This window comes from Oncorhynchus mykiss, chromosome 21 (genome assembly GCF_013265735.2).
Source record: "Oncorhynchus mykiss isolate Arlee chromosome 21, USDA_OmykA_1.1, whole genome shotgun sequence".
NCBI lineage: Eukaryota > Metazoa > Chordata > Actinopteri > Salmoniformes > Salmonidae > Oncorhynchus > Oncorhynchus mykiss.
This window is the reverse complement of record NC_048585.1, coordinates 37891313-37907434: the sequence shown is the minus strand read 5'-3', so window position 1 is coordinate 37907434 and position 16122 is coordinate 37891313. Positions and strand designations below refer to the sequence as shown.

At 45.5% G+C, this 16122-nt stretch overlaps 1 protein-coding gene across 3 annotated transcripts in view; it reads right to left on the bottom strand.

Annotated features, from left to right (window-relative positions):
- The window catches only part of nhsl2 (NHS-like 2), a 152163-nt gene that overhangs the window by 45786 nt on the left and 90255 nt on the right, over window positions 1–16122 (bottom strand). Inside the window, exon 1 of one of the 3 annotated variants that reach the window (XM_036957751.1) lies at window positions 13218–13452. The exons of the other annotated variants lie outside the window; for them this stretch is intronic. Coding sequence (XP_036813646.1) covers window positions 13218–13251 — 34 coding nt within the window. The 5' untranslated portion in view covers window positions 13252–13452. Of the gene's footprint in view, window positions 1–13217; window positions 13453–16122 lie in introns of those variants that run through there. 3 annotated transcript variants of the gene reach the window in all.

The window sequence follows — 16122 nt, the reverse complement described above, 5'->3', positions numbered from 1 at the left end:
ATCCGCGCAAGGCTGCCGACCCAGATGGCACTCCTAGCCACGTCGTCAGAGCGTGCGCAGACCAACTGGCTGGAGTGTTTACGGGCATATTCAATTTCTCTCTATCCCAGTCTTGCTTCAAGATGTCCACCGTTGTTCCTGTAACCATTAAAGCAAAGGTAACTGAACTAAAAGACTGTCGCTCCGTAACACTAAATTCTGTCATCATGAGGCTAGTTCAAGTTCAAGTTGCGAGGCTAGTTCAAGATCATATCACCTCCACCCTACCTGACACCCTAGACCCACTTCAATTTATATACCGCACCAACAGATCCACAGACGATGCAATCGCCATCACACTGCACACTGCCCTATCCCATCTGGACAAGAGAAATACCTATGTAAGAAGCTCAGCCTTCAACACCATAGTACCCACCAATAAGCTCGGGGCCCTGGGTCTGAACACCACTCTGTGCAAATGGGTCCTGGACTTCCTGACGGAACGCGCCCCCAGGTGGTAAAAGTTGGAAGCAATACCTCCACTATGCTGATCCTCAACAAAGGTTGTGAATTGTTAGATACCACTGCACTGTTGGAGCTAGGAACACAAGCATTTTGCTACACCCGCAATAACATCTGCTAAATATGTGTATGCGACCAATAACATTTTTTTTTATGTATGTACGTGCGTTTGTGTGTTAGAAACCAGACCACGGAGTGAGAAGCGATGAAAAGTATGATCTAACACCCCAACAGTCACCCTGGTCCAAACCATTCCATGGTGTGTGTGTGTGTGTGTGTGTGTGTGTGTCAGTAAACCTGGTTCAGACTCCTACATGGAGATGACCATATTTATGGAATTAATAAGTGCTATCATCCCTGGCTCTATTATTCCATGGTTACCGTGACTACAGGTGAATCAGCCATGCTCCAGGCCTCAGCAGGAGAGACTAGCAACAAGCTCTCACAGTCTCACTGCAGAATTAACCGTTTCTCCAAACGTCAAATTTCCAAGTTGCTCCAAACCGCAGGTTCAATATCAGTAGGGTTGTCACGATACCAGCATCATAATACTAGGATACCTGATTTCCATGGCAAAAAGTAAAACACAAAGCAGACTAAACTCTTTCAAAAACATACTGTATTTAAAACATTGTGTGCTATAGTTCGGAAAATAAACAAATGTGATTCTGGGTGACAACATAAGGCTGTTTGTTTCCAAAATTAGGATTGTTTTCCTCAAGAAATTAAATCCGCTTCATGTTTTGTTTCCTTGCCATGATACTGCTGAGTATCACGATACTGCTGAGTATCGCGATACTGCTGAGTATCACGATACTATCACGATACTGCTGAGTATCACGATGCTGCTGAGTATCACGATACTGCTGAGTATCACGATACTGGTAAATCCCAGCTCCGGGCACTCTTTTTGAGTTTCTTATTTTTGCCCCTAGTGGAGAGTTTTGACGGAGTCTCCCCGGTGTTCTGGGGACCTGCAAAGACGTAACATTTCTACTTGAATCTGGAGTGATCTCTCGGAGAGGAGACCACTCTGAGAACACACACACACACACACACACACACACACACACACACACACACAGCAGATACTGTCCAAGCTGACTGAGCAACTTCGTTCAAGGTCATGATGAGGAGTGTGTGTGTGTGTGTGTGTGTGTGTGTGTGTGTGTGTGTGTGTGTGTGTGTGTGTGTGTGTGTGTGTGTGTGTGTGTGTGTGTGTTCTTCCAGAGGAAGTCAGTGAGGCAGATTGACAGGAAGTGATCTCAGAGGTCCGCCAGGGTCAGTCGTCCCCGCCCGTCCCCTTGGTCTGTCCCCCAACTCTGCCCCCGCTACAACAAAGACCCCAGCAAGGAGGTCACTACACACCCGTCCTACCTGAGCTCTCTCACACACACACACACACACACACACACACACACACACACACACACACACACACACACACACACACACACACACACACACACACACACACGCCCCAGTCTTGCTCTCTCGCCCTCGTCCTAGGGGTCCCCCTAACCCGCTGACATTCAACTGTCATAAACCTACACACGCAGATGGCACAAAGACACACACACACACACTCACACACAGAAGTCCTTCATCCTCCGGCCGAATCAACTGAGCTTACAGTACAACACACAGATTCTGAGTCTAAACCGAGTTCAAAAGGATGGCTAGAATTACAGTAGACAGTTTGTGTCCTGGCTGGCATGTTGAAAGCAAAGGCATATATACAGTAGATACACTATATATACAAATGTATGTGGACAGCCATACAAATTAGTGGATTAGGCTATTTCAGCCACACCCGTTGCGGACATGTGTATAAAATCAAGCACACTGAAGGGAAATCTTAACACTACAGCACACAATGACATTCTAGATGATTCTGTGCTTCCAACTGTGTGGCTATAGTTTGGGGAAGGCCCTTTCCTGTTTCAGCATGACAATGCCCCCGTGCACAAGAAGGTCCATACAGAAATTGTTTGTCGAGTCAGGTGTGGAAGAACTTCAATGGCCTGCACAGAGCCCTGACCTCAACCCCATCGAACACCTTTGGGATGAATTGGAACGTCGACTGTGAGCCAGGCCTAATCGCCCAACATCAGTGCCTGACCTCACTAATGCTCTTGTGGCTGAATGGAAGCAAGTCCCTGCAGCAATGTTCCAACATCTAGTGCAAAGCCTTCCCAGTAGAGTGGAGGCTGTTATAGCAGCAAAGGGGAGACCAACTCCATATTAATGCCCATGCTTTTGGAATAAGATGTTCAACGAGCAGGTGTCCACATACTTTTGGTCAATGTAGTGTATCCATTTATTTGTTCCTCAGTAAAGGATTACTGTAGCACACAATTCCAAGAAATATTTTAAGCCTGTTTAAGAAAAATGTTTTGAGGACATCTTTCCATTATACTTTTGTGGGATTTGATCTTACAAAAAGCATAAACAAATGGCAAAAAGATTTGTGTCACATTTGTGAGAGCACTAGAAGAAGAGCTTACGGAGAACGTATGAGCGATTCATAAAGCCTGTCTTTCATTAAAAAGTGTGATCTGACAGACTAAAGTTGTATCCTAAATGTTTATCTACTAGGACATTCTCTTGTCCCATACATGTGACCCAAATGGCACCCTATTCTTGTGCACTATCGGTCCTGGTCTAAAGTACCGTACAATGAAAAGGGTGCCATTTGGGACGTAGCCATTGCGATGTGAGTCAGAGAGGAGTTAGTTACTAAATGTATCACAGTAACGCAGCTGGGGACTAGGGCAACACACAGAGGAATTATAACAACACACACACACACACACACAGGAACAAGAAGACAACAGTTCTAAGGCATTAACATCTCCCATTGAGGATGTTCTTCCTGATGGGACATGAAACAACAGGGAGTGTGTCGTGTCAGAACTGGAAATCACAGACCGAGTCCCCAAATAGCACCCTATTCCCTGCCTAGTGCACCACTTTTGCCTCTGGGCCCTGATCAAAAGTAGTACACTTTGTAGGGAACAGGGTGCCATTTGGGAGGCAGTCCCAGTGTGGTGTGGTGTTACGTACAGAGTAACACTTTAAGTGATGTACATGCCATGTGTGCTTAAAGAGCATTTTCAATTAGAATGTTTTGCAGTTGACGTCAGATTAATGTCATATCTAGTTACTGCAGAAGGTGCTGACAGTCTGAGCAGAGAACTGTAGTCAAACAAAACGAGTTCCTTAGAGAACACAATGCCTGCAGGCTTACGTCATGACAGACTGACCACGTTGACCTTCGAACGACTGTGAGAACATTAAAAGTTTTAATAATGGTCTGCATCAACATGACTTCTCCGACTATCTAAATTTCTACCTCCCTTTATCTTTTGCTCTGTCTGTCAATCTGTCTGTCTGTCTGTCTGTCTGTCTGTCTGTCTGTCTGTCTCTCTCTATCTCTCTCTCTCTCTCTCCTCTCTCTCTATCCCCTTCTCTCTATTCCATTCTCTTTCTCCATCTCCCTCTATCGCTATCTATTTCTCTCTTTCCCTTTCTCACTACCTGTTTGGGGTTGTTTAGGGTGCCAGTTTGGGGTCATTTGGGGCACCCGTTTGGGGTTGTTTGGGATATCTGTTTGGGGTTACTTTGGTTACTTTATTTTTTGATCAGTGTAGAACACTAATTCATCATTAAGTGATCTTGCGAGACATTGATTCTGCTTTGATCTAAACTTTATTAAATGAGCACCATTCTGAGTGTTGCTTCGGAATCACTAACGTTACACTCCTGTAGCAGTAGCCTATGTGTAGGTCTGCAAGAGCAACTTCAAGAAGCTCCTCATGAAATATATTTGTCATCTTCTTTTAGAAGGTTTTGGCTGCAATTCCCTTCGCAACACACCATCACAATAAATGTAATTCTACATTTCAAAGGAAATAACTATTTCTCACGTGGGATAAGAACTTGCCGCAAACGGCGAAAAATACCATGACCCTTTGTGTTTTTTTAAATGTATTTTTCCCCCTTTTTCTTCCCACTTTTGTGGTATCCAATTATTAGTAGCTACTATCTTGTCTCATCGCTACAACTCCCGTACGGGCTCGGGAGAGAAGAAGGTCGAGAGCCATGCGTCCTCCGAAACACAACCCAACCACTGCTTCTTAACTCAGCGCGCATCCAACCCGGAAGCCAGCCGCACCAATGTGTCAGAGAGAACACCATGCACCTAGCGACCTGGTCAGCGCACACTGCCGTGGCGGGCCGAGCGTTCTAAGTGTTCTATCACATCAAGTTTAAGATCTTTGATAGGCTGATGAGGAGGTGGTTACGGGAAATAATCACTGGAACCTGGTGATGTTAGCATAGGGCTAATGTGTGACAGGTTATCTGATGGGACCAGCTACAATGTAATAAACCTATCACGAGATACCATGTCGACGATTTTAATAGGCTGATGCTAAAACTTAACCTTGAACTTCAACTTTTTCTAATGTTTGCAAGTGTGGCCCCAGGGAGACCAGTCACATACGCAGAGCTAAAGAACAGTTAGTACTTATGACTCTTTTAAGACTCCATTTTGCTGTGAGTGGAAGAGTCAAAGTTAAGAGAAGATTTGTTCCCCTATTACTAGGGGAGATGATAAGACTAAACTGAGCAGCTTTTCTGTCATTGAAGCTTAAAAGTTAAGTCTAAATGGACCCAGCAACTTGGTATAGTTACATCAAACACACATACTGTACAGACAATCTCTCTCACACACACACACACACACACAGGGAAAGAGATTACATCCAGAGCCCATTGTATCGGCGGGAGGTTGACAGGAAGCAGTTCTCCATCCACTTCCTGTCCAGTTCCTGACCAGACAAGACTAATAAACCTCAGACGTAGATATACAATATATAGAACTCACACACCACCCTTTATTTCATCTGGAATTTCTATCAGAAAAAGGTGCTTGTTGGTTAGGTATCACATGGAGAACTATTGCAAACGTTGAACAACTTAAATTTGAATGACATTCTGAAATTCTGTTTTAACTGAATAATCTTGGGACTGATCACTGTTCTATAAATTCTAGATCTATGCTCCAAGCCAGCTGCAGACAAAAGTGAGAGCAGTCCTGTATCCTCATCCACACCCAAGTCAAATAGATAAGACACACACTTGAACTACACGAAGGGAGGCCAGGGTTGAGACACACACACACACACACACACACACACACACACACACACACACACACACACACACACACACACACACACACACACACACACACCACACACACCTAATATAAACCGCAGCTCAGACACAGGACATGATGGGATAAACTGTTCTCTACAGACAACAGCCTGGAGACAATACAGTTAATAACGGAAATTATAAGATACTAAATTATTAGAGAAGAGGGGGGGGGGGGGGGAGGGAGAGAGAGAGAATACAGTTAATAATGGAAATTAGAAGATACAGAATTGACTCCTGAATGGCACAGCGGTCTAAGGTACTACAGGCATCACTACAGACCCGGGTTCGATTACAGGCTGCCACAACCGGCCATGACCGGGAGTCCCATAGGGCGGCTCACAATTGGCCCAGCGTTGTCCAGGTTAGGGGAGGGTTTGGCTCATTGCGCTCTAGCAACACCTTGTGGCGGGACGGGTGCCTGCAGGCTGACAGTGTCGTCAGTTGAATGGTGTTTCCTTCGAAACATTGGTGCGGCTGGCTTGCGGGGTAAGCGGGCGGGTGTTAAGAAGTGCAGTTTGGCGGGTCATGTTTCGGAGGACTTGACCTTCGCCTCTTCCGAGCCCGTTGGGGAATTGCAGCGATGAGACAAGATCGAAATTGAATCGCAATTGAATATCACAAAATTGTGGAGAAATTTTTTTAAAGATACAGAATTACTAGAGGAGGGGGTAGATGGAAAGAGAGAAGGAGGGGGAGGAAAGGATGGGGGAGGGAAAGGATGGGGGAGGGAAAGGGGAGGAGAGAGACAGTTAATAAAGGAAATGAGAAGATACTGAATGATTGGAGGAAAGAGTAGATGGGGTAGATGGAGCGAGAGGGGGGAGGAAGGGTGGAGAGAGAGAAGAGAGACAGGGAGAAAGAAAGAAAAGGAGGAGTGGGAGAGCGAGAGAGGGTGGGGCAGAGGCAGCCATGAGGGACCACAGAAAGAAGATCTGGTACCACACACGCAAGCACAGACACACACACAGACACACACACAGACACACAGACTGACAGAGCCAAAACATAGGGATACCACTGGGAGAGTGTCACATGGAGGTCAGAGCCATCATTTACACACCAACTCAATTCAGAAATACACACACACACACCTCCTCTCCTTGTCCCCCTGCTTTAACCCTCATCGAGCCTCCTCTCCTCCTAAGCACACTTCTCCATCCTCCTCTCCTCCTAAGCACACTTCTCCACCCTCCTCTCCTTGTCCCCCTGGTTTAACCCTCATCCTCTCCTCCTAAGCACACTTCTCCATCCTCCTCTCCTTGTCCCCCTGCTTTAACCCTTATCGAGCCTCCTCTCCTCCTAAGCACACTTCTCCACCTTCCTCTCCTTGTCCCCCTGCTTTAACCCTCATCGAGCCTCCTCTCCTCCTAAGCACACTTCTCCATCCTCCTCTCCTTGTCCCCCTGCTTTAACCCTCATCGAGCCTCCTCTCCTCCTAAGCACACTTCTCCACCCTCCTCTCCTTGTCCCCTGCTTTAACCCTCATCGAGCCTCCTCTCCTAAGCACACTTCTCCATCCTCCTCTCCTCCTAAGCACACTTCTCCACCTCCTCTCCTTGTCCCCCTGGTTTAACCCTCATCGAGCCTCCTCTCCTCCTAAGCACACTTCTCCACCCTCCTCTCCTTGTCCCCCTGCTTTAACCCTCATCGAGCCTCCTCTCCTCCTAAGCACACTTCTCCATCCTCCTCTCCTCCTAAGCACACTTCTCCACCCTCCTCTCCTTGTCCCCCTGGTTTAACCCTCATCGAGCCTCCTCTCCTCCTAAGCACACTTCTCCACCCTCCTCTCCTTGTCCCCCTGGTTTAACCCTCATCGAGCCTCCTCTCCTCCGCCCTCCATAATCTCTCCCTCTATCCCTACTATTGGCTCTTTAACTCGGTCTCTCTCTCTCTCATCCATCCTTTCTTCAGTGTCATTACATCTGTCAGGCTAAGGAGCGTGATGAGGCTGCATTTAGAAACTCGTTTGCATAAAAATTCTATGAGCTTTAATTTCTATCCCATTCATTTTTATAGATAATTACCCAGAAGGATAGAAAGACATGGAATGAGTGTGTGTGTGTGTGTGTGTGTGTGTGTGTGTGTGTGTGTGTGTGTGTGTGTGTGTGTGTGTGTGTGTGTGTGTGTGTGTGTGTGTGTGTGTGTGTGTGTGTGTGTGTGTTAAAGCCACATTAGTCCTACCCCTGACACATTGTCTTCAGTGAAGTGTGATATGGTGAAAGCTGAGCCTGTGGTATGCGGTTCTATAGTATAGTTAGAGTTATTTTAATGACTGGCCGGAGTCTAATGGAATGTTCTAATGTACTGTTGGAATCTCATGGTGGAATACTGTTACAAGTCCAAGGGCCTAAACAGTGTGTGTGTGTGTGTGTGTGTGTGTGTGTGTGTGTGTGTGTGTGTTTCCTCTCTCAAAACACACAGAGGCAGTGACCCCAGTCAAACTCAGTCACCTCAACACGTGTATGTAAGGATTCCTAGAGTTCAGGGGACAAGGTGAAAGATCTTAACTACATTCAAATGGTGTGTAATTCCCTCATCCCGCAGAAAGCCCTTCAGTAGGACTCTCTCACACACACACACACACACACACACACACACACACACACACACACACACACACACACACACACACACACACACACACACACACACACACACACACACACACACACCAGTAACATGTGACTGTGAGGTATCCAGCACGGGGACTTGACATTCATACTGTAGCAACAGGGCCTAGCTCAGTAGGAACCATAGAGATACATAGAGATACAGCTTTATGCTAGAAACATCACAAGACCATCTGTCAGAATGGCAGAGTGTTTACTCACTCCAGAACTTTCAAACTTAAAAAAAAATAAATACGAACTTTCCCGCCTAAGAAAAACAAATTAGTGGAATGAATATTGGCCATATACCACAACCCCTCTGGCCTTATTAAGTACAACACTGTCATGGTCTTACAGAAGGGTTAAACAACAATAAAACAGAGTGACTGTCCCTGACCGAGTCTGTAATACCAACATGTTTCAAGCAGACCACCATAGTCCCTGTGCCCAAGAACACTAAGGTAACCTGCCTAAATGACTACCGACCCGTAGCACTCATGTTTGTAGCCATGAAGAGCTTTGAAAGGCTGGTCATGGCTCACATCAACACCATTATCCCAGAAACCCTAGACCCACTCCAATTTGCATACCACCCCAACAGATCCACAGATGATGCAATCTCTATTGCACTCCACACTGCCCTTTGCCACCTGGACAAAAGGAACGCCTACGTGAGAATGCTGTTCATTAATTACAGCTCAGCGTTCAACACCATAGTGCCCTCAAAGCTCATCACTAAGCTAAGGACCCTGGGAGCCCCTCAGGGGTGCGTGCTCAAGCCCCTCCTGTACGCCCTGTTCACTCATGAATGCAAAGCCAGGCACGACTCCAACACCATCATTAAGTTTGCTGACGACACAACAGTGTCTGATCACCGACAACAACGAGACAGCCTATAGGGAGGAGGTCTGAGAACTGGCAGTGTGGTGCCAGGACAACAACCTCTCCCTCAACGTGATCAAGACAAAGGAGATGATTGTGGACTACAGGAAAAAGAGGACCGAGCACGCCCCCATTCTCAACGGTGCCGTAGTGGAGCAGGTTGAGAGCTTCAAGTTCCTTGGTGTCCACATTAACAACAAACTATAATGGTCCAAACACACCAAGACAGTCATGACGACGGCACGACAAAACCTATTCTCCCTCAAGAGACTGAAAAGATTTGGCATGGGTCCTCAGATCCTCAAAGAGTTTTACAGCTGCACCATTGGTTGCATCACTGCCTGGTATGGCAACTGCTCGGCCTCCAACCGCAAGGCGCTACAGAGGGTAGTGCGAACGGCCCAGTACATAAAGCTTGGGGCCAAGCTTCCTTCCATCCAGGACCTCTATACCAGGCAGTGTCAAAGGAAGGCCTTAAAAATTGTCAAAGACTCCAGCCACTTTAGTCTCTGCTACCACACGGTAAGCAGTACCGGAGGGCCAAGTCTAGGTCCAAAAGGCTTCGTAACAGCTTCTATCCCCAAGCCATAAGACTCCTGAACAGCTAATCAAATGGCTACCCGGACTATTTACATTGTCCCCCCAACCCCACCACCTATTTTACGCTGCTGCTACTCTCTGTTCATTATCTATGTATAGTCACTTTAACTTTACCTACATATTACCTCAATTATCTCAGGTAATCAAACGGCTACCCAGACTATTTACATGGTCCCCCCCCCCCTCTATTTTCCCTGCTGCTACTCTTTTCATTATCTATGCATAGTCACTTTTGTATATCGCCTCGATACTGTTATTTTACTGCTGCTCTTTAATTATATATATATTTTTAACTGCATTGTTGTTTAAGGGCATGTAAGTAAGCATTTCGCTGTTGTATTTCGGCGCATGTGGAGAGAGAGAGAGAGATTAAAGCATAGGATACATTTTTCAACCCTTTTCCTTCTTAAAAATTAGGCATAAGTAAAGGCTTTGATTTCCGGATAAACATATGGGAAACAGATCTACATAAAAACACAATCGTGTTCACGTAAAGACCCCTGCCAACTAATATAGTTTTGAAGAAATTGTTTTAAGTATTGCCTTGTGCAAAACCACATCTCTTTAAGATATATTCGCATTTCTCTCCCTCATGAGGAAAGCTCACAGAAGTAACAAGTAATGGTAGACCTATCAATTAGTTACAGCGAGAGTACTGATATCATATTCTTGGGATGAATTATTCAAAGAACAAAACTCGTAATTCCGTCACCAAAAAAATCAGTAATGGAATTACTGCCGCTGAATTGGTCAAAGCAGTCACATCACACAGTTGTGTCGCCTCGTACTGTCCTCCCTTCCACTGGAACTGTTTGCTTTATTTTCTCTCGCTCTCTCTGCCTTTCTCACTCTCCGGTTAATGTCACCTCTCCCGGATCTTACTGACACCTACCCATGAGCCCCCTCTCTTTCCATTTACTGTAACCAGCCCCCTCACCCGCCGAGCACCGGCCGACACCGGACGTTGAAAAGTAGTGGAAATTTGGTCAGTCCACCCTGGACTTAATGTTAACGTCCACAGACAGACCGGACCAAATCTGAACCTATCATAGACGAATGTTTGAATAACCCGTTTGAATAGCACTGTACAGTACACTGAATAGAGCGCAGTAGAGAACAGTACAATACAACCAAGTAAAGAAAAGTAGAATATAGTAGAGTACAGTATATCGTACTGAACTGAATTACACTTCACTCTATTGTGCTGGACTCTACTGTACTGAACTCTACCTTACTCTGTTCTGCTGTATTGTATTGTACTGCACTGTACTGTGCTTTGCTGAGCTGCGTTGTATTGTATTGTATTGTACCTCACTGTGCTTTGCTGAGCTGTATTGTATTGTATTGTATTGTATTGTATTGTACTGCACTGTACTGTGCTTTGCTGAGCTGTATTGTATTGTATTGTATTGTATTGTACTGCACTGTACTGTGCTTTGCTGAGCTGTATTGTATTGTATTGTATTGTATTGTACTGCACTGTACTGTGCTTTGCTGAGCTGTATTGTATTGTATTGTATTGTACCTCACTGTGCTTTGCTGAGCTGTATTGTATTGTATTGTATTGTATTGTACTGCACTGTACTGTGCTTTGCTGAGCTGCGTTGTGATGTCCAAACTTGTGAAACATGAGGAGAAGGACATTCATATCCATAATGATGCATTTCTGTGTAGTACAGATCAGGGACCCATGATGTTATTCCGTTACTGTAATTCCGTTACCGGGTGTAAATCCACTTTCCAACCCGACGGGCCCCAACATTATACACTGGGTTAGGGCCGGGTAGGCCCTGTTTTTTTCCATCAATAACTAGGTTACGGTTAGGTCTTGGGTATGACTAAATTGATCCCCAACGTTTTGAAGCGGAGCCATTTGCTCGTGCTCTGCTGCACAGTACAGTCATATCTGACTAAGATCATAACATGGTGACAGAAGTGCTTCATCCTCGTCAAATATAAAAACAGGAGAGATTATTTCACGAAAATAATAATGTTTTGTCGGAGTTTAGTGTGACGAAAAACAGCTCACTGCTCTCTCACGTCTTGTCATTGAGCAGAGGAGCCCAAGCCGAGCCGTTGCTATGGATACTCATCGACTAAGAGCCGCCATTGGGCAGAGTGCATGCAGATCGAGCTGCCTGCGCGCAGGGAGTGAGTGACAGACATAGAGAGGGATCAAGCTAATGGATTTACTAACTGAGGAGGTTATTTCTGATTTCGCTTTAAATTTGGCAGAAGCAATCGGACCTGGGTATGGTAGGGCCTTAAATGGTATGTCTATGCAGGGCTCTAATTCACTTCACTTATTGTAGTTCAATAACCAAAGGTGCCATGTCATAGCTGACACCCAATTCCTTCTGCAGACATCGGAGCAGATATTTCACTTTTTAGGTTTTATTAAACATGGTGGCATAAAATCCTGAGGGAGATTGTATCGTAGTTTCATTACCAACAAATGTCCATCTGCATCCGTTTATTCCACAAAATGTGTTTTTGTCAATTTTACAGTGGAAATTGTTCAACTTTGAAATCTGCGGCTTTTCTTTGGCATACACTTCAAAGGGAAGAAAGTGAGTCAAAGCTGTAATTCCGTCGCCGTGGAATTGCCCTTACCCCACTGATACTCCTCTGTACAAACACACATTCTCAGAGCCAGCAGTGTTTCATATCTTGGCATCGTAACTCTCATTTCCTTATCAATGAGACGCGGACTCCTTTTCCTTGCATGACTTGTACAAGAAAGGAGATCTCACGACACGCCACTGTTTCTCCTGTGTACAAGAAAGGAGATCTCACGACACGCCACTGTTTCTCCTGTGTACAAGAAAGGAGATCTCACGACACGCCACTGTTTCTCCTGTGTACAAGAAAGCTTACAGCCAACAACCAACGTTTCAGCTTTTCTCATCTTAGCATGAGAAGTGAAGTGCTAGTTTCCACATAAGAAGACAGAAGGCTCCTGTGTCATGCCATTTAGTGGTGAAGTCCAACATAACAGCAAACACATGACTTCTTGCAGCTTTTTGGGTCTTTCCAACTCCAACACACACACACACACACACAGACACACAGACACACACACACACAGACACACACACACACACACACACACAGAGAGAGAGACAGATGCGCGCACACACACACACAGACACACACAAACACACACACACACACACACACACACACACACACACACACACACACACACACACACACACACACACACACACACACACACACACACACAGAGAGAGACAGATGCGCGCACACACACACGCTGCTGCTTTCGAATAAGCTAGCATTCCTCAGCGTTTCTTGTAATGAAAAATACCCTACTCCTCGTGCTAGGTTGTTCCAAGCGCCAATTCCCGAAATCCCTGCATTCCCAGGCAGCCTTACCTGACCTGGTCCGTAAAACTTCCAGCTTCTCCATGTCTGCTTTCACACTTACTCACTCAGTAGGAGTGGGAACGGGAAGCGAGAGGGGAAGAGGGAGAGAAAGAAAGAGACGCTCCAGACTATGAGGTAAGTCTTGTGAGTCATTAGCTGACTGAAGCTAGGAGTGTGTCAGCAAGAATGAGAGAGAGAGAGAGAGAGAGAGAGAGAGCGAGAGAGAGAGGAGAGAGATTTCTCTAGTATGTCGAGGGGAGAAAGAGAGGAAGTCAATGGTGCCGGCTCTGTTCACACCCTCCCCTCCTGTCTCCCCCTCTCCTACCCCCATCCTCCCCCTTCCCTCCCTCTGTGGCCATTGTCATCGCTGCGCTGCTTTTTCCTTCCCTTCCTCTCTAACCCTTTCCTGAACCATTTCCTGAGCACACTGGAGGTGACGGATAACTGGCCAATAGGGAACCTGGGTGTGTGTGTCCGCAGGAATGAGCACACCACATAAAAACACACACACACGCAACACGCACACACATGTTCGCTTATGAGCGTGTTGGGAAAACATGACCACAACAAGAATCAGACCATGGCTGTAAAACCAAAAGAACACGCCAAGAAGCATAAACAACCAAACTAACAGAGAATAACTTGGTGTGTGTCTGCAGGATTTACTGTGGGCCGGTACCCACATAGAAACACACACACACACAAACACACACACACACACACACACACACACACACACACACAGAACATGTTCACTGATGAGAGCGTTGGGTGAACTTTACCAACCAAACTAAAGAGGCTAACTCTGTGTGAGTGAGTGAGCTAATTGTGAAATTCCTCTTTGAAGCGTCTACAATCAGCGCTTTCTACAGGCAACACCAAGCGCATGTCTGAGTAATCAGCAGATAATCTTATTCTCCTGACTCTATGTGTGTGTGTGTGCGTGCCATATGAAGAAACATTGAGGCTTAAGACTTAGTCAGTATAGAAAATATAAGTATTGCCAATGTATTTGCTTTCAAGCGCATGTAAAGTACATCAGTCGAGAGAGAGAGAGAGAGAGAGAGAGAGAGAGAGAGAGAGAGAGAGAGAGAGAGAGAGAGACAGACAGACAGACAGACAGACAGACAGACAGACAGACAGACGACAACAGTCTCTATAAGAACACATAACACCCTGAACGACACCTCTCTCCCCCCTCTCTCCCCTCCTCCCCCTCTCTCTCCCTCTTCCTTCCTCACCCCTAAGATAAAAGGATATGATAGGCTACAGCCACAACAACGGTATGATCTATGGCATACAGACAGCATATTGTATACATACAGGGTGGAATCTGTACAGAATCAACTCACTTACTGGCACCATGGGACAAACTCACTAACATATATACACACACACACAGTCAAATGTACTCCCTAACACAGTCAGTAGACAGTGGATTTACATTCCTGCTATTTACATTCCCGCCGTCGATGTCTGTGGGACAACACTATGACACACCCTCTATGCCTGCAGCACATAGACCAAGTGACCAAGGATACACACACAGACTTTCTCTCATATAGATACATATGACCTCATGTTCACACACACGCACATTCACACACACAGATGTGTGCACGCAATCCCTCTCACTCACGCACAGGAACACACACACACATGAATGAACAAAATGTACACACACACACACGCAAACCAGTCATCAGCAGAGTACCATTCGGAATTCAACCTGCTTTAAACACCTGAGTGTTGCCATAGCAACAGAAGCCTGCTCAGTCACTCACACACACTCATTCTCAATGATTCTCAGGGTGGCAGGGTAGCCTAGTGGTTAGAGCATTGGCCTAGTAACTGGAAGGTTGCAAGATCAAATCCCCAAGCTGACAAGGTACAAATCTGTCGTTCTGCCCCTGAACAAGCAGTTAACCCGCTGTTCTAGATTTGATTGGAGATGTTTGATATGAGTCTGGAAGGAGAGTTTACAGTCTAGCCAGACACCTAGGTACTTATAGATGTCTACATATTCAAGGTCGGAACCATCCAGGGTGGCGATGCTAGTCGGGCGTGCGGGTGCAGGCAGCGAATGGTTGAAAAGCATGCATTTGGTTTTACTAGCATTTAAGAGCAGTTGGAGGCCACGGAAGGAGTGTTGTATGGCATTGAAGCTTGTTTGGAGGTTAGATAGCACAGTGTCCAAGGAAGGGCCAGAAGTATACAGCATGGTGTCGTCTGCGTAGAGGTGGATCAGGGAATCGCCCGCAGCAAGAGCAATATCATTGATATATACAGAGAAAAGAGTCGGGTCGAGAATTGAACCCTGTGGCACCCCCATAAAGACTGCCAGAGGACCGGACAACATGCCCTCCGATTTGACACACTGAACTCTGTCTGCAAAGTAGTTGGTGTACCATCATCATCATCATCTTCTGGAAAACCATTGTATAGCAGCAGAGAGAGATGGAATCACAGAGAGACTGCATAACCTACAGTCAGCCATCTATATAATAAGGTTGGGTAGTTACAGTTACCAATCCACAATTGTTATTAGTAATGCAACTTTTAGATTACCGAAACACAATCTGATTCCTTTCAGTTACTTTCCCTTTAAGTTACTTTCCCAAGTTTCTGACTTGTGATCAGACTCGCTCAGGAGGAACAAACTTGCGCCTTTTTTCAATGCTGAATTGAATGTCATTGAGAAAACCAAAAGATGTCATAATGTATATTTTTTCGCAAACATCCTTTCTAAATTTAAAAGTAATCCAAGAAGTAATCATTTTTAAATTAGCTGTAATCTGATTACAGGTACAGTTTTTTGTAATCAGACTACATGTAACTGACCACATGAAATCAGTTACACCCCAACCCTGTACATACAGTTGAAGTCAGAAGTTTACATATACATTAGACAAAT